The 24,201-nt window shown below is 39.1% G+C and overlaps 1 protein-coding gene across 9 annotated transcripts in view; it reads left to right on the top strand.

Annotated features, from left to right (window-relative positions):
- dmd (dystrophin) overlaps positions 1-24,201 on the top strand; it is a 493,723-nt gene that overhangs the window by 227,640 nt on the left and 241,882 nt on the right. For 8 of the 9 annotated variants that reach the window (XM_048268223.1, XM_048268225.1, XM_048268222.1 and 5 more), the window contains 12 exons: positions 2,409-2,570; positions 2,881-2,991; positions 7,462-7,635; positions 8,100-8,255; positions 8,346-8,516; positions 10,818-10,997; positions 11,370-11,492; positions 11,762-11,932; positions 13,867-13,983; positions 14,641-14,775; positions 15,619-15,771; positions 18,254-18,424. In XM_048268223.1, coding sequence (XP_048124180.1) covers positions 2,409-2,570; positions 2,881-2,991; positions 7,462-7,635; positions 8,100-8,255; positions 8,346-8,516; positions 10,818-10,997; positions 11,370-11,492; positions 11,762-11,932; positions 13,867-13,983; positions 14,641-14,775; positions 15,619-15,771; positions 18,254-18,424 — 1,824 coding nt within the window. Of the gene's footprint in view, positions 1-1,991; positions 2,149-2,408; positions 2,571-2,880; positions 2,992-7,461; positions 7,636-8,099; positions 8,256-8,345; positions 8,517-10,817; positions 10,998-11,369; positions 11,493-11,761; positions 11,933-13,866; positions 13,984-14,640; positions 14,776-15,618; positions 15,772-18,253; positions 18,425-24,201 lie in introns of those variants that run through there. The other variant, XM_048268229.1, reaches the window with a different exon arrangement.

Here is a 24,201-nt window from a genome sequence, read left to right as displayed (position 1 = left end):
GAAGTTTAAAAAGACACAATATATCAGATGGATTACACGAATAATTGACAAGGAAGTACAAGATTATTCGACTGTCGCTTCTTTTCTAATAAATATAATGGGCTACATTACATATTTCAGGCCACCAGATGGCAGCATGGCACTGCGCTTCAGGTAGCAGTGAAATGCAATAGCGCCATTAAATATTTAAAGGAACCATATGTAAGATTGTGGCCAAAACTGGTACTGCAATCACTTTCAAAATACTGAAGAGCGATGTATCCCCTCCCCCTCCCCCCTGACTCGAGGTTGCCAACCCTGATGGCGAAACACTACTGACTTCGTGATTAGTAGATAGGTGGAGGGTGGCGCATCAGGCCAAAACACAACATGACAATTACAAAACACAACATCAACATCAGTTGAGGGCTGCAACTTCACTTTTTAAATGACAATATCCTGGCCGGACTACTGTTGTCAGTGATATAAGTATTTGAAATGAACATGATTTCTTAATGTCTAGTGACATACCAGGGCCATTTTATGATTAATTGAAATATTTTTCTTACATACGGTTCCTTTAATTGAATAGAAAATTACGGTGGAAATCTTGCTTTTTCTTACTAATTTTTTGTGTAATCCATCTGATATATTATGTTTTTCTTTTAAACGTAATTCCTTTATAAATTGTGATGTAATATGAAGGTACATTTTTGGAATGTAATTACTCTGACAAGCAAGTGATGATGGCTGTCGAGGTGACCTATTATATGTGACTCATAGACAAGGGGGGAATGCAAAGAACTCTGTTATTCTTGCTGTATATATGTTGTACCAAAATGTAGTTTATTATCAAAGTGAAATGGCTGCTGGCATAAGTGTTAGTTTAATCACATAGTTGACGTTTTGGTTACATGTATTGAATGGAAGTCAATGGGAGCCGTAAATTGGTCAATAGCGGTGACCAAAGAATATTTCTCCGGATAACGTGAAGACGGTATACTTGTTGACGTGTGCATTTTTCATGTTTTTTCTTAACAACCAGAATTGTGAGTTTTAATGCTTAGTAAGATGGGTTTTCAACTGTCAAACCTAGCAAGTAGCAATAGTAAGGAAGGCGTGACTTCCTGTAGCTGAGCTTCGTTATCTGCTATATGCCTGGTATATGTAAATTTGGGGGGCATCCCAAAAGTGCAGAATGTAATTGTTGATTCATGAATTGTGTATAGATTTTGACTGTCAACAGACAGATAAGCATTCACAGAATGTCCTTTAACTGGCATAGTCATGTGATGGCATTTATACATAATGCTCTTGAAAGATAAAAGGCTTATATGAGTTCAAGTCATAACACTGTACGAAAGCCACAAGGATGTGTAGTGGCATAGTCAGCATCTTCCTCATTTATAAAGGAGAGGAAATAGTTGAACTTGTTGATGGAACACAAGTTTTTGTGAGTATGAGACAAATTTCAGATATGTAAAGGCTCATTTAAGCGAAGCAAGTTTTCTTTTGAATGTTATTGTTAACTCGAGGTGATATAAAGACCAGTGCAATTCTATATCTAGTGCTATTTCTTAGGAACGGAAATGAAAAGTTTCAGAAAAGGCGTAAAGTGGTGTAAGCGTTCAGCAGATTGCTGATCTTACTGATTCAGATTGTCACAGTCCAACAGGGGAGGGTGCATGATAAATGACAGCAGTTTCTACATAGAAACCATGTACTCCTTTAAATGATTTTTGGAAATGTGAGGCTGAACTCACTGTGTGTGTATGTGTGTGTTGGTGATTTCGCTGGAGATGAGGGGTTGTGGATGTGAAAAAAGCTAATGATTATCAGAGCTAAAGATAGATTGTTAGCCTGAGGATTAGTCTCTAAGCGTGTGTGTGTGTGTGTGTGTGTGTGTGTGTGTGTGTGTGTGTGTGTGTGTGTGTGTGTGTGTGTGTGTGTGTGTGTGTGTGTGTGTGTGCCTGTGTGCATTGGGGGTGTGGTTATGCTTTGGTTTGTTGTGTTGTGAAGCTGGGGATGATGTAACTCCTAAGTGGAGAAGAAGCACTGCACTGGTCAATGAGCAGGTTTTTTCCTCTTTATATTGTGTAAGGTCTCTTGTGGGTCATACAGTGTTATTGGTTGAACAACTAAAGAAACATGAGGTACCCAACATTCCAGGTATGAACTATGATTATATTTGAGACAGAAATATCTTAGGACAAGTGCTCAGTGTGTGAACTGCTGGTGCGTTCCCATTACTCTGTTGGTAGACACCAGCTGTCAAAGTTTTTGTGTATGTATTTGTGGGTCTGGGGGGAGGGGATTTTGTGTATGAACTATAGTGACTCATGCCAATATTGGATTTGGATTGCTATGATTTCACATGTGTAATAGAATATTAGCCGTTAGGCCCTGAATTGTATCATTTCTGTTATTAGATGGTATATCGTCAGCAGGAGCTTGAACGCCGTATTCAGTGGACACAGGAAAATGATAAGACTCTGCAAAGAATCAACGATTCTCTAAACACCACGGACCGACACCTTACTGCTTACCTCAGTGATCATATTGATGCCGCACAAATCCCGCAGGAAGCACAGGTGAGCACATGTATTTTAGTGTGTCCATTCTTGTAAGATGGCTGATTGATAGCTGTTGAGATATCTGTTTAGTACATGTTTAACCCACCCACACATCAATAAATGCAAAACATATAAACTGATATAATTGACATATTTATTCATTTGGCTAATGCTTTTATCCAAAGTTACCCACTTTTCTTCATGTTTTACATATCCTCTATTTGTATGGGTCTCCAGAGCAATGATGCACTGTTCTATAAACATTTGGAAAAAAACTACCATACTGCATTTTGGCCATAATGTTCTCTTAAAAATAAACCTCCTACAGAAAATCCAGACAGACCTTGCAGACCATGAGGGGACTTTGAATGACATGAAGATGAGGTTGAAAGAAACTGAGTTCTCTGAGTGCATTAAAGGACATCTGGATGGCACATGGGTGAGTAGATTTAGGCAAAACTAGTTTTCACACATTTTAGCATCCTCAAACACCAAAATACCAACATGTAGAAAAAGCCAACTCTTTCAACACTTATTGAACTTAAAGGCGCTCTAAGCGATGTTACGTGGTTTCTAAGCTAAAACATTTTTTGACACATACAGCAAACATCACCTCACCATCCCCTAGCTGCCTGTGCGCTGAACTGTAAAATATGTGGTCTCTGTGTACAGCCCAGGCTTAAAAAACGGCAACAAAAACAACATGGTCCAGCCTGGAACATAAAAGCATAACAGACTCTTCCAGCCAATCATGGACATGATGCGCGTTTAGGAGAGTTTCAATTGCACGGGAGGGAGGGAGAGGGAGTAGCGAGCTAGCTCTCTGTTTTGTTTAAAAGTCAACAGAAGTGACATTACCCAACATTGCTTAGAGCGCCTTTAATCCAGTAAATGCATCAGTCAATAGGTCAAGCTGTGGTCAGGTCAATTTCTTTCAGCTTGGAAATCATTTAGAAAAAGGTTGTTTGAAAATGTTCATTTAGCCTCCACAACAGGCTATGCCAATGGATCCCATAATTACTAGAATTTCCCCCCAATAACAATAGCCAAAAGAGATACTGGTCCAAGAGCAGGCCTGATGTTATGTTACAATAGTTGACCATAGCATTGATTCAGAGGCAATCAGCTGGTCTCAGTCAGTTGATGTCAAACCCTGCTATGCCTACATTTTGCTGTTCAGGGTGCCTTATTATGACCACCCCTAGCATAGCTAGCATAGCGGATAGTGGTCATATAGGTTTAGAGCCCCCCCCTCCTGAGCAAAGTACTTGAAAAAGTTGTTTGTAGTCAGCTAAATACCTTCCTCAACGAAAACAGTATCCTTGAAAAATTCCAATCAGGTTTTAGATCAAATCACAACACAGAAACGGTCCTACACTGTAGTAAAAATAGTCAATGATCTCAGATTTGCTACTGACTTAAACAAAATCTCAATCCTTACTGATTCAAATCCTTCTGGATTTGAGTGCGGCATTCGACACCATTAATCATAACATGGCTTTGGACAAAAGCGTATCCATAACCATAATCATATCCATAACCATAACATTCTTATTCACCACCTTGTGTAGTGGGTAGGTGATAATGTTCTATACTGGTTTCAAACCTTCATTACTGGCAGAGATTTTATGTTAGTCTAGGAGATAATGTGTCAACAAAACATGACTTGCCTTTCGGTGTGGCCCAGGGGAGCTGTCTTGGTCCCCTGCTCTTTTCCCTATGCTTTCCTTAGGAAAAATCATAAGTCAGCATAATTAATTAGGGGCAGCCGTGGCCTACTGATTAGCACTTGATTTGGACTTGTAACCGGAGGGTTGCCGGTTCGAACCAGTAGGAACGGCTGAAGTGCCCTTGAGTAAGGCACCTAACCCCTCACTGCTCCCCGAGCGCCACTGTAGCAGGCAGCTCACTGCGTCGGGATTAGTGTGTGCTTCACCTCACTGTGTGCTGTGTGTTTCACTAATTCACAGATTGGGATAAATGCAGAGACCAGATTTCCTTCACGGGATCAAAATAGTATATACTTATACTTACTTACTTATAATGTAAACTTCCACAGCAATGCAGATGATACCCAATTATATATTACTGTGGAGCCAACTAATCTAGATGGCATGCTTAACCTCCATTAATCAGTGGATGAGCAACAGTTTTTTAAAGCTAAATGATGACAAAACAGAGGTACTTTTGGTTTGACCAAAATCAAAGCGAGACATCGTTCTTAGTAATCTTGGAAAACTGACACATCAGGTCAAACCAAAAGTAACAAGCTTAGGTGTCGTCCTTGATGCAGAGTTAAGCTTCAAGTCCAATTTCAGTAAAGTTACTCAGGCAGCTTATTTCCACCTGAGCTGGAACTCTGAACTCTGAACTCTAAACTTAGCTGCTAGACTTTTAACTAAGACCAAGAAGAGAGAGCACATCACCTCTGTGCTCCCTGTTACCTATAGAATTGATTTTAAGGTTATGTTAACCCTTAGAACCCGATTGACGCAAAGTGTGTCAAAAAACACACCCTTTCTTCTCTGTTACATTGCTCCGGAACTGTTCATCGCAGCGAGATGAAACCTTTATTGCATGACAGAGCAGACGTGGGGCTTTCCAAAGAGACTACACACTTGTCTGTACGATCAAGTATGAAAATTAAAAAAAAATATGAAATTAAATCAAATTAAATCATGAAATTAAATCAATATTTACAGTCTATACTTCTCTGCGTTCACCTGCGCACCCATTACTCTCGTTTGAATTACTCGCGAACCCGTGATCGCATCGATATGGCAAGCATATTAGATGAAAGAGGGGACACAGGGCTATCCATTGGTACCATGTTTATCGATCCTTCTGACTTATAAAAACAGACGAAGTGACTGCAAAATAATAACGTCATGTCCACAAACCAACGCTGCACACCCATTACTCTGGTTTGAATTACTCGCGGACCCGTGATCGGATAGATATGCCACGCATGCCAGATCATTTGATACCAAGTACATCATTCTGGGTTATAAAAAAGACAAAGTGACAGCAAAATAATAACTTCATATAGCTGGACTTACCCCACTTTTTTGTCTGTTCTTGTGGCAAAGCATGTTTATAATCCAACACTATCGTGTGTTTCTCTATGTTCATAATCCGGTTTTAAGATCCTAGCAAATTCCTGCATGGCATCCAATTCAAGGCTCACATTGCATCCCAATTTGTTCAACAAAGAAACATCTTTTTTGCCTTTACTTTGTTCATGGCAATCCAGTAAAAAGTTGAGAATCATTATGAGTGCATAGGCACGCAGGCTAACACGCAACCTCGGGTCAAGTCAGGTCAGATCAGTTCATGTCACAGATATGGAGCGCAGAAAGGTCATTTTTCATCACTAAATAAAAAATGGCATTTATTTCCGTAAATCATACACCACATATTTCTGTAAATTGCTCAGCCCCAGAGTATCCCTCCAACATGGCAATTATATTGCCCGATTCAGGACAGTCTGCCCTACACACACATGAAATGCATGTAGAGCTATGAGCTTGCTGTGGTGAGATACATGTCGAAATATAATAATCTTTATAATATGCTTTTTATATTTTAATTCTTTAAAAATCTAAATAAAAGCAATGCTAGTACTAATACATGGAATGATCTGGATAGTCTAGACTCTGCTGAAAAAAACAGTATATAATATGTGTGTGTGACACTTACAATGACCAGAATAAATCCTTATGAATAAAGGTTGTGAAAATGCCCTAAAAACAGCTTAGGGTTCTAAGGGTTAATTACTTACAAAACTACGAAAGGCATAGCACCTTCATATATCTCTGAGCTTTTAATATCTTATCAACCACAAAGGAAACTTAGATCTTCTATGCTAATCCGTTAATTGTACCCAAAGTGCTCCAAAAGCAAAGTGAAGAAGCTGCTTATGCCCCAAAGCTATGGAACACCCTGCCTCTACATTAAACAGGCGCATTCTTTAAAAAAAACCTGAAAACATACCTGTATAAGAGAGCCTTTAGTTAACTCATCTTATCTTGTAGACTACTTTTTCAGATCATTCTACATTTGACTGCTGCCATTAGAGCTGCAGCCAGCCAGAAGCAGATGGGCTCCCCCTATTAAGTCAGGTTCTGCTCAAGGTTTCTTCCTGGAATATGGGAGTTTTTCCTTGCCACTGTTGCCATATGGCGTGCTTGTAGGGGGTTAAGGGTTAAGGCTGCCAGTCTTCCGGTCGTTGTGTTCCTTAAACGTCTGTATATAAATTCATATAATCACTAATACTAAGAACATACTAAAGCTAATTGCTTGGAGTCCACATCAACGTGTCCTAAGCATTTGTTAGCCTAAGCATTTGTTAGCAAAGCCTATATACTACTAAGTATTTCTGATATGTTGCTGATTGGATCATAAATGGCCACAGCAACAACGAGGAATGACTGATTCTTTTCTATTATTGTGTTACATGTTCTTTTCTATATTTCTGATATGTTGCTGATTGGATCATAAACGGCCACAGCAACAACGAGGAATAACTGATTATTTTCTATTATTGTGTTACATGTTCCAAATGTAAAGCACTTTGTATGAAAGGTGCTATACAAATAAAGCTTATTATCATTATTATTATTAAAAGTTGCAAGAGTAGGGGGGAGTAGGTTCAAGTGAAAATAAATATAAACATTATGCAGAAAAGAATTATGCTATGAAAGTGCTCCTGTAGTTCAAATTGAAGAGCAACACCAAAAATATCAAGGCCTTAATAAAGGCTATATCTGATGTTCATCCTCAGCTGAGCAGTTGTTGTTATCAGATATAATTTAATCACAATGTTATAGCTGATTACATCTGTGTGTGTGTGTGTGTGTGTGTGTGTGTTTTATACCATTTAATTCCCAATTCACTGTTATTCTTGCAGAAAAGGTTGCATGAAGTAAATGCAAAATTTAGGTTGTTCCAGAAGCCAGCCAACTTTGACCAGAGACTCCAGGAATGTGAGAATGTCCTTGCCGAGGTCAAGGCACAATCTGGTGTTTTTGCAGTCCACAGCATGGAACAAGATGTGCTGCAAGCGCAACTTGATGAGTGCATGGTGAGAATTGAGGATATATCATTAAGCACTACAGGTTGATGTGTAACAATGGGTAAAATATACTCTGGCATTCAGTCACATGACATCACAATATGTGACATTCAGTCAGTTGTATTTTGTTTCTGGTGCATCTAAAATTTTTGGGCTTTAAAAGTGAATCAATGCCTACCTAAGGCTTTACAACCAGTTAATAGTATACCATTAAAGACATGCATGGTCACATACTCTGTTTTTCCAATTTTGGAATGGATACTTTTTTATATTTTCATCTTATGTTATTCACTCAACAACCAGCAATTATCATACTGAACGGGTGGGTGCAAATTATTTGACTGGTAGTATACATTCATTTGCAAGTATTATATTTTATAAGTGGTTACATTATTCTAAAACATCCCCCTTTACTCAATCTCTGATCCTCTCATTCACACTCTCAAAACTATGAAATCCTCTTATTTCTGTAGAAGCTGTATAAAAGTCTCAGTGAGGTGAAGGGAGAAGTGGAAGCAGTGATTAAGACAGGGAGGCAGGTGGTTCAGCGCCAACAGACAGAGAAACCAAAAGAACTTGATGAACGCCTTACAGCACTCAAGCTTCTATACAACCAGCTAGGAGCACAGGTCAGTGTACAGCAGTGAATTACAGCAAGTAAAAAGTACATTGTAATGTTATGTATTGTTATGATGTAATTCTGGTGGGTTGATTAACAGGTGACGGAAGGAAAGCAAGAGCTTGAGAAGAGTCTGAAGTTGTCACGAAAACTGCGGAAGGAGTTGAACTGCCTGACTGAGTGGTTGGCAGCCACAGATGCTGAGCTCACACGTCGCTCAGCAGTGGATGGGATGCCTAAAAACCTGGAGGCAGAACTGGCCTGGGCGAAGGTACAAGGATTCTTATCCCACATGACTACATTACTACCGTATACATGTAGGAGCTGCTGATATTCAGAACTTTTTCATTAAAACATGCTGAAACCTGTGGACATTAAATAATGCACAATTGTTGCTCCTGACTGAGTTGTAAGATGTCAAATATTCAAATTGTTAGATACTCTACTGAAACATAACGGCATATCAGGAGCTACAAATCTATACAATATGTATTAGAATAAACTACACACTTGTGTATTTGTACCCCCCAGTATGGAAAATGAAATCCAAGAAAAAAAATATATCTCGAGTATAATATGCACTGACTTTTCAGACTGGAATATGGAGATTTCAGCAGCAGGCCCTGTTATAATGTATGGAAAAAGGAATGTTTAGTCTGATATAATTAGTAAATATTAGTAAAGTTATATTTGTGTCATTACCAACTAAACCTGTGCACTGATAGTGTTTATTCAGTATGTCATACATCATAGATAAAGCAAATCAACTCAGAAGGGAATTTCAATGTAAGATGTAAAAGTGCACCTGCTATAAAGTCCATATTGTGAAAATCATGATCGGTGTATTTAATATTCAGTCTTATTTTCTCTGAATACTAGTCAAACATTTGGTCAACTATTACATTTAGAGATACATTTGTATACAAACAATCTGATTAGGCTATGCCACTGTACAGCAATTAATTAGTATCAGCACATGCATACACAACTTGTACAAACAAATCAAACACTATTGATAAATATCAATTTCAATTGTTCATGGCTCTTATGGCCTGGGGGAAGAAGCTCCTTTTTAGTCTCTCAGTCCTGACCCTGGTGGAACGAGACATTTTCTTGAAGGTAGGCACTGAAACAGTCTTTGACTGTGGTGATAATATCACTGAATATTTAGTTTTACCTGCACCGACCCATGTACAGTATTTCTCTAGTAATCAGGGTAGCATAGTAATATGGGTGACAGAAAAAAAATGACCCACAAAATTCCTGGTTTTGAAAAACATGTAATATATCCATAAACAGCAGTGTCGCGCAAACTGACCTGCAGCTTTTTTAGACTAGACACAAGACCTAATGACAAGTCACTCAGTAAAATAATGCTGATACTTTACCACCTAGCCTACCGGTATTTTATGATGCCGCACAGGCCATGTGTAACCCACATGAAATGTTTTGCCTACAGCTATGTTCGTGAGCATTTGATAAGCGATGTCATGGGTAAAGAGCGCCTACAGGCATAAATGTTATGGTACACAGATTACGCACAGTCATATATGCATAAAGTATGGTAGGTTTGCACATTGGTATGCGCATAAAAGTTACCTTAGTTTGTTGTGTTGTCGTGGGTTTTATTGAAATATATCCTTTAGTTTATATATATTTTATATATCTTTTATGTAGTATCTTTATTCTGTGTAATATCATTGGTATGTGAAACTGGATTCTGTAGTAAGTTCAGTGTGTGGGAAAGGAAGACTGGTTTAAGTGGGAAGAGTAGACCTTTTAGAAAATGTCATAAATAAGGGTTAGTGCCAGAAAATGTAAGCAAAACCTAAAGAATGTAGGAATAACAGGATGAGAGGGCAAAGGTGAAGTACCATACGTTACTTGGTCAGTTATCTGTAAACATAGAGTGTCTTGTCTGGGATGACTTGAAGGGGTATAAAGACTGGACAACAGCCAGAGGATGTTAGCTCACTTTGCTTAGCTTAGCTTTCACTTACTTGCTTTCTTCACTAGCCAATGCTCCGGAGTGCATTAAAGCCATCATCTGCAGTATACATCCACAGTGTTTGATTTGTCTTTTGATGTTGTATTATTTAATTTGGATTTGACACCACAGTGTCTGTGACTTTAAACAGTGTATGTGCTTTAACTTCAGTAAAGCTTTGTGCTTCATTCAGCATGATAATCCAGTTCCTCACCAACAGCGCACATTTTGCAAGTAAGCGAATCAGATTGCTTATTACGTGGATTATGTATAATTTTGTCTTAATTAATATTCATGGTTCGAGTTGCAGTTGGGTTGGTTAAAATATTTGCAGAGCGTGTGACCAGAACCGCGCACCACTGGTAATCAGGACATTTTATAACATTTTAGCATTTAACTGCATAAAATAGGCTATCAAATCCATTCCCTCCACTTTGGGCCTAAAGTGAGTGCCAGCCACAGCTCTTATAAGCATTGTTGTTAGACTTCTGTTTCAAAAATGTCATTTTTGAATTTATGTTTTTTAATGGCATATAATTAAACAGATCAGAGAAGACCTCAATCATTGTGTGTTTTCACGTGTAGGCAACCCATGATGAGACAGAGAGGAAGCAGCCACACTTGGCTGTGGTACGTGAACTGGCAGAGGCTCTTAAGAGTGTGTTAAAGGGTCAGGAGTGTCTGGTGGAAGATAAGGTCAGCCTGCTTAACTGCAACTGGATTGCTGTCACATCTCGTAGTGAGGAGTGGCTTAATCTGCTACAGGTAGGTCTCACAGGTAATATTTTTGTAGGTCATTATGACAAAGCTTGGAGACAACTCACTGAATTATGTTTTAAGTCATTAATGAAAGATAAAATCATTAATCAAAGATTAAGAATAAATCATTACTTTCCACATTAAGAACGTTGGTTGGCAATCTTCCAGTAGTATTAAAAACACCAGTCATCTCCATCCAAATATTGACAAATGGTTGTGTCCATACATGGTTTTACAAAACTACTCCATTCCGCACCTTTATGCATTCTTATGACTGTGCATCGACCATTTGTTGCACCAAACAGTGTGTTGTGTTATAAAAAAATGACTTTGTATGCGTTAAGGTATAATAATATAATCCAATGTCTGTCTACTCAGGACTATCAGAGGCAGATGACCATTCTAGAGGAGAACATGGCAGAGATCACTGCTTGGATGGATCAAGCAGAGAAACAAATGGATGAGTCAGAGCTGCAGGGGGGTGACGAACGTCTGTTTATGGTGTGTTTGACTCTGATATATAATCGTGTTAACAATTTACACCTTTTAGACATTCAGATTTACAGTAATTTGGGTGTATGCTAAATGGACTGTATTGACTGTATGCACAACATGAAGAAGGAACTGTTCAACTTGACAGACACTTTTGCAACTCCTCTCCCGAACTGCCCCTGGCAGTTCTTGCCAACCAGCCTGGAGTTTGACACATGTAGACACATGTAGAGATATTGTAGAGACATGACTTTTATACCTTACCTCTTTTTTTTCAGAATTTGCGTATGGAACTCGACAACATGCATGGTAAAGTAGAGGTTTTCAATGACCTTGCTGATGACCTAATCAAAAACCATGGCGAACACTGTCAGGCCACAGTGCAACCCAAAGTTGATCAGCTTAATCAACACTTTCATGCTGTTGCTCAGAGAATTACTGATGGACAGGTATCTGCACTCACATCAGTGCTGTACTTCAGACATACCTATCTTGGCATCACAAACTTTAAAATTCAGTCATGTAATTCATTTGATTAATTTTGGAACCTGCATTCTGTTCCATTTCAATATTTTTGTCTATGCCCACTTGCCAAGAATATCATATAAACTTTACTTTTATAAAAATGTTATATTTTACTGCTGCTAGTAAACTTCCACATAATCATATGTGGTAAACATTTATCAAGCCAATTTTGTGTCATGCTGGCAGCATAATTTATACATAAAGAGTACCGTATTTTCTGGACTACAAGCCGCTCCGGAGTATAAGTCGTATCAGTCAAAAATGTGTCATGAAGAGGAAAAAAACATATATAGTCGCACTGCACTATAAGTCTTTTATTTAGAAATTTATTTCACGAAATCCAAGACCAAGAACAGACATTTCATATGGAAAGGAAGTTATTCAACTACACAATAGCACACAGAACAACAGGCTGAATAGGTGTCAAGTACTATGTTAATGTAACACAGTTTTTCAGCTACACAATTGAGCCAGCTTGATGTTGGTTAGCTTGGTGACAAGGAAATTAAAAGGTCAGTTCCTGGTTGCACAGTTTGATGTGATGATGTCTCCTTTCTGCCAGATGTGGAATATTAACGATGACTAGACGTTTGTTTGCCTCTTTTGAACTACCGTTGTCATTTGCTGTGTAATTTGTGAGCTAGATGCTAGCGATTAGCAAGATGCTAGCGATTATCAAAATGCTAGCGGTTGGCTGTGTTGAACATTGGAAGTGCCTGGGAAGCTGAATAGGCTAAATTAACATAACAAACCAGCGAGTCACAAGCCTAGAGCACCCCCTTCGCGGCTGTAGGCGGTAATGTTTCCATGGTTCATGCAGAGAATCATGTCATTCAGCAGGAATTAACATTTAATCACGATTTAAATCGCACCTGACTAGAAGTCGCAGCCAACTATGAAAAAAAGGACCAACCAAACTATGAAAAAAAGTGCGACGTATAGTCCAGAAAATACGGTAAGAGGTCAAGGGCCCTATCATGACATTCTAAAGTGCATCGTCACTCGTCAAAAGTCTATTCAAATTTAGTAGGATGTCCAGTTCACATTGGGAGGGGTTTCGCTATCAAAAGTGGATGCATGGCGTAACAAGGTGTTCCTAGGTCTTTTAATCAGTCATATGGGTGTGTTTGGGGCGTAACATCATTTAATTTAAACCAATGAGAATGACATCTGTCATTCCTTTAACGGGCATAAACGCTGCGATATATGTCAAATAAATGCATCGGTATTTTGGCATTCAAAGGCGCATTTGAAGGAGGCTGCTTGCGAGACCGTATAGAATAGTCATAAACCATGCTTTACTAAAACCTAGCATAGCCTTCACGCATTTGCACTCGTCTATTTGAACTCATTGGCAAAGTGAAACTAACTTCACCAAGGAGTCAGTCAACGACAAGACAGTTATATGCAGTTACTTTCACTATTGACTGACAATGGGTTACCACCGAAAACATAGGCTGGAAAAAGCAACACTTACCCTAATATTGCTCAAATGACTGAATAAAACAACATTTATCCTGCAGAGGAGTTGCTTATATCTTGTGACAGTGCGTCTTCAGCTGTGCTCCATACGTGTCTCTCGCCTCTCCCCTAATCACTTTTAACCGTCATTACCAATTTGCAAATGATGGTGAATAACAAGTATTACGCCATGCGCTGGTGACCCAAAATACAGCCCCAAAGAACCTTTATAATGCTGTGTGACACTTCACATTGTAAAGGCTTGTAAGAGAACATCCTATTGCTTATATTGATTTTAAGTAGTACTTTTGAAAGTTAATACTGACTGGCATAGCTTTAATGACTTAAATGTCTTCAAAATATTTTCGGCCTAACATGTATTTGTATCTATGGTAAGGTGTCTGCTCGGGAGCTGGAGCAGTATCACAGTGTGGCTCTGATTTGGCTAAATCTGTTGGGAGAAGAGGTGGAATATGGTGAAAATCTAAAAGAAGAGGATTTTCAAGAGGATAAGGTGTGTGTGTGTGTGTGTGTGTGTTGGAGAGAGATAGAAAGAGAGAGAGAGAGAGAGAGAGCTCTCTCAAAAGATCATTTTGACTTAATTTAAGAAGACTTTGACTTATTTTAAGGAGTCTTATCAAGACAAATTTACTTAAAGGAAAATTCCGGTTTTTAGCACTTTAAGGCCCTTTTCTGGTTTGTTTTGGATGAACTAGAGTGGTGGACACCGAAATTTTGATGATTGGTTCTGTCTCGACTTTTCGGACTCGTTTTGAATCGCCTTTGACTTCTCAGGGTGGCTGGCAATGGGCATACTGTAGTAGGCTACTCAAACATGTCCTAAAACAACCCTTAACGTTCGTTTTCAAAACTGTGCAACTCACCGAGTGGTTAGCGGTGTTCAGTCAGAAAAGTCGAGACAGGACCAATCGTCAAAATTTCGGTGTCCACCACTCTAGTTCATCCAAAACAAACCAGAAAAGGTCCTTAAAGTGCTAAAACCGAATTTTCCTTTAACGCACTGGCAGAAAAATGTGCTTGTTTTCAGGATGAGATTTCAAACTTTTCTTAAATTAAGTCAAATGATTTGTGGATCCATTTGTGGGTATGATGAGGGTATGATGTACTGTATCTGTATATGTTTGTGTGTCTGTGTGTATAATATTTTCAGGACTGTGAGGAAGGGGCAGTGCAGGACCTATTGCTGAAAGGACAGAGTTTGCAGAAGAGAATTAAAGACCCGGATCGCAGAGAAGCTGTCCACAACAAACACTCAAAACTCAGCAGCAAATATGACACTGTGAAGGTACATACACATACACATGAAGTTGATAATCATGCAATACCATGCCATGTGCAATCTGGAAAAAATCATACAGCTGTTTGAAACATAAATATATAAATAAAACTATGGCGTGTCATTGCCATAGCATACTTTTTGCAGAAACAAGAATTGAAGAACCAGAAAAAGAGAGAAACATGATATCCACATATTTTGTTTTTAATTTTTTCTTTTCCTCTCAGCAACATGGTCACACCTAATGTCTTTTCAGGCCTCAGAAACCTAATTACAGACCCAATGAGATGAAAAATTAAGATGTATTTGCAAACAATTCAAATCTGAGGACTATGTCATAAGCAATGTTCCAAAGTATCACTAAAGCAGCCATGGTTGCTGTATTGAGCAGTATGTATAACATTTTGGGGTAAAAATGTCTACTGTTTATTCTACTGTTAAAATATGTTTTCATACAGTGACAGAAACATGCCAATCCAACAGCAGCCATTACAATGCAATTGTACTGTACAATTGTGGCGACAACAGTTGTATACACTGCAAAAAATAAAATCTAACCATGAGCCTAGGGTCTAGTAGAGATTAATACCAGTCAGGGATCATAGGATTTCTGTGGATACACCATAAGACTGTTTAAACAAAGGACTTTCCTTCTGTCATCCTAGGCTGATATGAGTTTGTCATAGAGCACTCTGCCCATTGTGGTCACGTGGGCAAGTTTTATGGTAACAGAAATAGATGCTTGCTTTTGCCTTTCTGATTGATTGTGTTTTACCTAACTGAAATATTTGAAGGTATGATCCTAAGTAAGATACAGTATTCATTAGGTTTATCTATTGTTTCCATGTCTAGGATCTGCGATTGGCAAGGAAGCACAAGGCTCTTGCCATCGCTCCTCAGTGGTATCAGTACCGCAGAAAATCACATGACCTGGTCCAGTGGTTGGATGATATTGAGAAAACTGTGGCCGAGTTTCCTGATCCTCCTGAAGTGTCAAGGATGAAGGTATTCACACAGAGAGACATACACATAGAGACTTCTTAAAAAAATGCTTCTTCACAGAGACACTTAAATATGACTCAAGCACACTCCCCAAAATGTATAATATTATCCATTGCACTCATGTGACAAGAACTGTTTTGAAAGGTTGATGTTTCATTCATTGCGTGAAAAGAAGATTATTTTGGACTATAATTCCTTTGTATTATTACAGGCATGCTATAGATCAGAGTCCTGCACGGGTCCGTTTTTGGAGACCCACCCGCACCCGTAAAGTTCAGCACCAGATCCGACCCGTCACCCGTGATAATATCAAAATTAAATCTGCACCCGCCCAGACCCATTCATATTTGGCCCGTTACCCGACCCGTGCCCGCGATAAATCAAACACGAGCTAAAATCAATTAAAGTATTTTGTTTTTTATCTCGCACCTCTCAACATCACAATATAGGCTAGGCTCTCTATGAAACAGCCTAACAAGTGCTTTCTTTTGCGCTATTGGAGCATGTAGGGCTACAAACATAACTTAATACAAATATTTCACGCGCCCTTGTCAACTTTCACATTTGATTTGAGCATTTCACATTCAATTTAAATCTTAAGCTAATGAACAATATAGCCTAAAGTGTGCTTTCTTTTGCGCGATTCAAGTAGCCTACCATCGGCATCTTTAAATAGGCTATGGACCTGATAACTCGTGCATTTTTCTTTAACATTTTGCATTAGTGCTAAATCTTACAATAACGAACCATAGCACTGCAAAAAATGAAATCTAACCAAGTGTTATTAATCTTATAATCAGAAGTTTTCATACAGTGACAGAAACATGGGCAGTCCTACAGCAGCCATTACAATGCAATTGTACTGTACAATTGTGGCGACAACAGTTACACTGCAAAAAATGAAATCTAACCAAGTGTTATTAATCTTATAATAAGATCAAAAAATGCATTTGGTATTGTTTTTAGTATGAAAAGACTTACCTAGCGTTCTCTCAAAAGATCATTTTGACTTAATTTAAGAAGACTTTGACTTATTTTAAGGAGTCTTATCAAGACAAATTTACTAAACGCACTGGCAGACAAATTTGCTTGTTTTTAGGACAAATTTGCTCTGAAACTCTAGTTCATCCAAAACAAACCAGAAAAGGTCCTTAAAGTGCTAAAAACCGGAATTTTCCTTTAACGCACTGGCAGAAAAATTTGCTTATTTTCAGGATGAGATGTCAAACTTTTCTTAAATTAAGTAAAATGATTTCACGAGAAAGCGCTAGGTAAGTCTCTTTATATTGAAATCAATATAAACTAGTTTTTTTTATCCTGATATAAGATTAATAATCTTGGTTATATTTTATTAGATAAGCAGTTTTTGCAGTGAACCCAAAGCTTGCTGCATCAGAATATTACACAAATAGACCTATTAATATTACAAGAAAAAATACAACCTGACCATCACAAACAATAGCAATATGTAGGCCTACTGGCAACGCTCCAACTACGAGATGCATTGAAGAAATCAAAGTCGCAGTAGTGACATGATGGTACAGGGTATACGTGAATACGGGGCCGACAGTGTTTTCAAAACATTTTGTTTCAGGAGCTCAAAAACACCAAAGTATATGACAAAAGTGTTTTGGATTCAAATGAAAACAGGATAGTGTGGATGATCCTTACTTTGTCCAGATACTCTTTGATACATCCCTTTTCACGCAGTGAATTTTATGCTAAGTTGCAGTCAGAGTTAACATGCATCTGTGTGATTCTATGTTTTCCCATCCTATTGTCACCACCCAGCCCTCTGTAATTCAGATTTCTCTGTGTTTCAGATGATCACAGTGACATTCAGCTAATCAGGGGTCAACTGACTTGTTCCCCTCCGTGAATCGTTACACCTGTCATGACAAGTAGCAGTGATAGCACACTATTTGTGGGAAACGTGAATAAGTTGTACAGACCAACCAGGATTTTGTGAGGGTTTATTGTGATTGTTGCAACTAAGTTCTGAAAAATTCTAAATTCTGAAAAATTGCGCTTAGAATCACAATGATTTTTATTTTTGTTTTGTAGGAAATCACACAAATTGTGATCCTGCTACATTCTTACCATGGTTTGAAGTGATTGTTTTGACCAAAAGTGAACAAATGTGCAAAACATTGAAACAATTGTTGTGCTTTTGAGGGGGTTTTTTGTCGCAAATAGATTCCATGACTCCTTTTTTCTGAAATCTGGCGTGAAGAGTCATACATTTGCTTGCAAGATCACAAAATCCTGGTGGGATAACATTAAGGATTCTTAAGGATTCTTAAATAAAATGTAGTACCACATTTTTAATGGCTTGGCTTTCTCATTATTTTCATTCAAGCTTAATAATCCTTTGCAGGTGTGAAGGCTGGTGTGACATTGCAGAGGAGCTGGTATGTCATTTTCTGTACCACAGAGGGTGGCAATGAATTGACCCTGAAGCGTGCGTGTGTGATTTTTTCATCAGGAGGTTGGCAGTGCACTGGATCAGAAACAAATGGATCTATGTGATGTCTGTGAGCTGGGAGGTATGCTGTCAAAAGCAGGTGCAGCCAAGCTGGTGGAGCCCAGTCTCCTCCAGCTGAACAGGCGCTGGAAGGAGGTGGAGCTTAAGTTTGCTCCATTTCACCGTCAGATTGTGAGTGTCCCTGTCATTATGCTCTAAACTGTAATTACTAAACCATAGCACAGCTTTCCCTAATTATAACAAATCACTTACATCCAAAAAGCATGAACTGTTTCATGACAAACTATAAATGACAAACTCCTCTGTATCTATTTGCTAGACTGTATGTATGTGTGCACACACACAGAGAGAGAGAAGGAGATGGTCTGCACACTGTATATGGGCTCCAAGAAATACTTTATTTATTCTAAAACGTTTTGATCTCAACAGATCTTCATGAATATGTATCAAAAGAGCTGGGCCATATAGCCTTAGCAGAGATTTTTTTCATGTATTGGCACCCCTGGTAAAGTTGAGTAAAAAGAGGATGAACTCCACCTTGAATTGAATCAAATCCATTTTGAGAAAAATAAATATTTCAAGGAAATAAATATTTTTAACAAAAAACATATGCCACAGTTATTAGCAACCCTGTATTTATGGGCGGTTGTAGTGTGGTAGCAGTGGTAGCGTAGTGATTAAGGTTAAGTGGGCTACCATACAGTAGCCTGAAAAAATGTAGATTCAATACTTGGCTTCCACGGTTGTGCCCTTGAGCAAGGCACTTTACCCTGAGTTGCTCCGGGGACAGTGACCCTTGTAATATAATTGACAAATATAAGTCGCTTTGGTTAAAAAGCGTCTGCTAAATCAAAAAAAATATGCATTAAAAACTAAAAAAGGCAAAGGTATGTAAATACAGTATTTTAATTTCCAAGAGGAGGAACTACTGATCCCATCAGCCATTGTGAATTATACATTTTCCAATGTTTTCCAACTTAACGATAGTTTAACATGCTTCCTTTTGAATGTAAGACAAGAAGATGAATAACTTCCTACCGTTTACAGTGAGTAAATTCAACTTTCTTGGTGAGAAAAACAGTTTTCATCGGATGGCCACGCATCTCTGGTATTGGTATCCATGTTGTTTGAGCGAGCAAACGAATGTGGTTGTGGCGGAATTTAAGTCATATTCTGAACAAAAGGAGACCGCACCCTCTAGCACCTCATATGCCAAAAACGTTTCAGCCTATGGCCTTTCTCAAGTCTTACAATCCACCTGTGAAAGAACACACCTAACATGGTAAACACCCAGCCTTTGGTCTCCTTCTGTTCAGAATATTACGTATCCTGTGACCAGCACCTCAAAAAAAACTCCTACTTTGGGTGTGTGTTTCCATGGCATTTCCATGGCAACGGTGATTTCTACCAATCAAAGGCTCTGCTTTTACACTAGGATTTTGGGTAGTATAGTACTTTTCTGTGAAATTGCAAATAAAACAATTTTTTTCTCAAAACAAGGTTGATGCCCGACTGAACTTTTGGTGTCTATATGAGCATATACAATCGCTTAATCATGCCATAGCTGGCTTTAAGTCTACCTTGGATGGTGACGATTTTATGGTTTATAATCCAGCTCTCAATGGAGAAAATTAATTGGATTCTTTGTTCCGGAATCAGAGTGGGTGGTCACAGTTAAGGTCTATACTCCACAACAAGGAAGTGAGATTTTATGGACTTGCTTGGTGTTAAATCTAACGTTAAATCCCTTAGCTATTCTAAAATCACTGTAACCTACAACCTCCTTGGGTTATTACACAGCCATCTGATTTCATTGACTGAAACCAGTGTTTACAATTATTCACAAATCCCATGCCCTCTTCCAACTGTCAAAGACACAACCTCCGCCACATTTTCCACTCCAGATAATGCACACCAGTTCAAATTGTGCATTCTCTTGTCCTTCCCATGCTAAGGATTTTGGCCTCTGTGTCACTTTTTTATGCCTCAGTGAAACATGAAGTTATGGATGTAGTGAATATGATAATAAAATGGCAAAAGAAGTACTGTGTCTTACTTTTTGTAATAGTGAATTCACAGAATCACTTCTCACAAGGAACATCCATATTTTTTTTCAGTATACCCACACTTGAGTAACATCTTGCCTATAGTATAAAAAAAATCAAAACCAGTTATAGATAGTAATCAGACTTATTGCCTATTTTCAATACAGAAAATACACACAAACAAAACATGTTTGCAAAGATTACAAGCTTAAATGTAGGTACAGATCACGCATCAATGTTGGTAGTAATTGTGTGGGAACAGCATAGTGGTTGCTTAGTTCCTGTGAAATAACAGAAGAACAAACATACAGGGCCCAAAAACACACACATAAAGAACACACACACACACACACAAGAATATGTAGTGCGAAGAAGAGTAGAAGAATGTAGTGAGTCAATATGTACAAATCCAGCTTGCAGAAGTACAGTGATTGAAGTACCACTGCAACAAGATCAGTCCAGTATATTCAATACATTTAGGTATATAACTTGTTTATTCTATTATTGAGTAGCCCAGTGGTAGTGGTGTCATCAACCTGGCTAGACTAAGTTCTGTTTCCAAGAAAGTCAAGGTTTCACCAAACCAGAGCTGAGTTAAAGGAGAATTCCGGTGTGATATTGACCTAAAGTGTATTGAAACATGATACCGAGTGTGAACGTTATGTCTCATAGCCCATCTCGGCTTGTCCCCTGCACTCCAAAATCTGGGCTAGTTAGCCGATGCTACCAACAGCTTTTTCAATAGTGGTGCTTCGCATCGGGCTAGCCATGCAAATAAATCACTGTTTTACACCCATTTACGAGGCTCAATGTATCTCCACACTTCATTGGTAGACTTGCGAGGGCCCTGACATTTAAAACGAGACATTGAGAACTTTGAAAAAGCACTGGTAGTTTACTTACAAGACGATTTATACAGACAGTATCTTCACGAAGTTTAGCGTTTGCAGCCATCTTGAATTTAGTCCACGATAAGTCGAAAGCAACGGGTAAGAATGAACAGGTATGATAAGGGATCAGATTCCAAAAATAATTCAGTGGAAATGCATGGATTCCAGTTTCTTCCAGTAGCAGCAACTGGAATCCATGCCAATCAAAAAAAAAAAACATCAGTAGGAAAACGAGTCCTGAAAGACGGTTCCGTCAAACTGTGCTTTCATGTTCTCATCACCTGTAGCCTACATCTTCCAAAATAGAAGTCGAAACTTTTTTTTCCGAAAGTGTCACCAAGCAATGATTTACATATTCATTCACTAGTTACGAAGAATTTATGAAAATTATACAACTTAAAAAATATTAACTTGACATCTGTGTGGTTCTAAGAATCTTGCTACTCACCATCATCTGCATTCTGTGGTGGTGTAACACGTAGCACAACAGTACACCAAGGGAGGCGTTCATAACGTTCGTGAAGCTTTTATATCGCTTATCACCATGATAATTTATGTAATTCTAGAGCCATTTGGCATTCTTAGTTATACTGTCCTACTGTTGATAAAGGGTCATGCACATTTAGTAGCCTGTTCAGTGACAGTAAATAGGCTATGCCAGTGGGCTAAATGAAATCTAATGCAAGCCAATTAAGATTCTATATAGCCTAGGCAACCAATGATTAAAAGTGCTTCATGTGTTGTTGATTGTTTGTGAACTTCAAATCAAAGCTGTGCTCACCTATGAATTCAAGATTAAACATTATATTAGGTTAGATTAGATTCAACTTTATTGTCATTGTGCAAAGTACAAGTACAAAGCCAACAAAATGCAGTTTGCGTCTAACCAGGGGCCGTATTCACAAAGCCTTTTATCTTACCACTAGGAGTACTCCTAAATCGCACAAAAAGATTTTAGCTAGGAGTTTTCTCTTAAAAGTTATTCACAAAGCCTTTCAGACCTACTCTTAGTAAGGAAAAATGACTCCTAAACTAAGAGTGAGTCTTCGTTGCTATGGATGATGTCATTACTCATGCACGAGCTTGACTGAAGTGACCACCTTGATTGGCTGATGATTGTAACGCGGGAATGATTCCAAACACCTCCCTTACGATGATGAGTGACAGGTGACAGGTCTGAGAATCGTCGCTACACAAGTAGTCGCGAAGGGCGGAAGATGATGAATAACTGAATAAAAGGCCTAGCCTAAATGAATAAAGAGTAAGGCAAAACAAATAGCCTAGTAGCCTAATAAAACATAGGCCTACGGATTGATGCAGTAGGCTAGGCTATTTTTGCAACATTATTAAATTAATCTGTCACCATATGCCTACGTTTGCAAAGAGGAGAACATTTTAATTTGATTCACAATGAAACGTTACATTTAATTTACATGTTGACAATGAGTAGTTTTGGTTGTTGTTGGTGGCGTTATAGCATCCCTTTTATGCCTACAATGCAAAATTGTTCCCTCGCGATTGGAAGCTCCTGTTGCGCATACCCATTTCAAAACATCGCAACATGAAATGCCACAAAAAGCTGTTTGTGAATAGGTCTTAGTGAGTTAGGAGTCCTCTCGACTTCTTTTAGGCTGTCCCAGACTAAGGTGCTACTTTTAGGTCTAAAATGCTTCGTGAATTACTTTTAGTGAAAAAAATTAGGAGTCCTAAAGTTAGGAGTGACACGCCCATTATGTTTAGGAGTTGCTCCTAAATTCGCCACTTAGGAGCTACTTTTAGCCTTAAAATTCTTTGTGAATACGGCCCCAGAAGTGCAAAAAAGCTTAGTTGATTGGTTGTCACCAGGATGCAGAGTTCAGTAAGGTGACAGCTGCAGGAAAGTAGCTTCCTCTGAACCTGCTGGTTCGGGTGCGGAGAGACCTGTAACGCCTCCCAGGGGGTAATGGGGAGAACAGTCTGTGGTTGGGGTGAGAACAGTCATTAATGATGTGGTGCGCCTTACGCAAGCATTGCATGTCCTGGATGGCCTCGATGGAGGGGAGTGAGGAACCGTTGATGCGTTGGTCAGTTTTCACCACCCTCTGCAGTGCTTTTCGGTCGTGGGCAGGGGCAGTTGCCATACCAAACTGTGAAACAGTTGGTGAGGATGCTCTCGATGGTGCAGCGGTAGAAGTTCACCAGGATCTGGGGAGACAGGTGGACCTTCTATAGTCTCCTCAGAAAGAAAAGACACTGATCAGGGTAGAGGTGTTGAGGGTCCAAGAGAGGTCCTCAGAGATGTGGACACCCAGGAACTTGAAGCTGGTTACACGCTCCACCTCAGTCCCGTTGATGAGAATGGTTGTGTGTGTGCCAGCTTTAGACTTCCTGAAGTCCAAAATGAGCTCTTTGGTCTTTTTGGTGTTGAGAGCCAGGTTGTTGTCAGTGCACCACGATGTAAGGTGATGGACCTCCTCCCTGTAGACCATTTCATCATTGTTGCTGATGAGACCAATCACCGTAGTGTTGTCTGCAAACTTGACAATGATGTTAGAACCATGTACAGGTGTACAGTCATAGGTGAAGAGGGAGTAGAGGAGATGGCTCAGCACACATCCCTGTGGTACGCCGGTGTTCAGGGTGATGGTTGAGGAGGTGTGATTATCTAACCTAACAGACTGAGGTCTGTTGGTTAGGAAGTCCCAAATCCAGTTACAGAGGAAGGTATTGTTGCCCAGTTCACTGAGTTTGGTGATCAGTTTGGAGGGGATGATGGTGTTGAATGCTGAACTAAATCAATTAACAGCATTCTCACTTAGGTGTTGCTATTGTCAAGGTGGGACAGGGCAGAGTGAAATGCCGTAGAGATGGCATCCTATGTGCTCCTGTTCTGACGGTAGGTGAATTGAAAGGAGTCCAGTGAGGGTGGTAAGCAGGTCTTAAGATGGGCCATCACCAGCCTCTCGAAGCACTTCATGATGATGGGGGTGAGTCTGACCTCACTGTTCATCCATGGCTTCTGATTAGGGAAAAT

The sequence above is a fragment of the Alosa alosa genome, chromosome 17 (genome assembly GCF_017589495.1).
Source record: "Alosa alosa isolate M-15738 ecotype Scorff River chromosome 17, AALO_Geno_1.1, whole genome shotgun sequence".
NCBI lineage: Eukaryota > Metazoa > Chordata > Actinopteri > Clupeiformes > Clupeidae > Alosa > Alosa alosa.
Note: the sequence above shows the minus strand (reverse complement) of the source record. Positions and strands in the feature narration are given on the sequence as shown.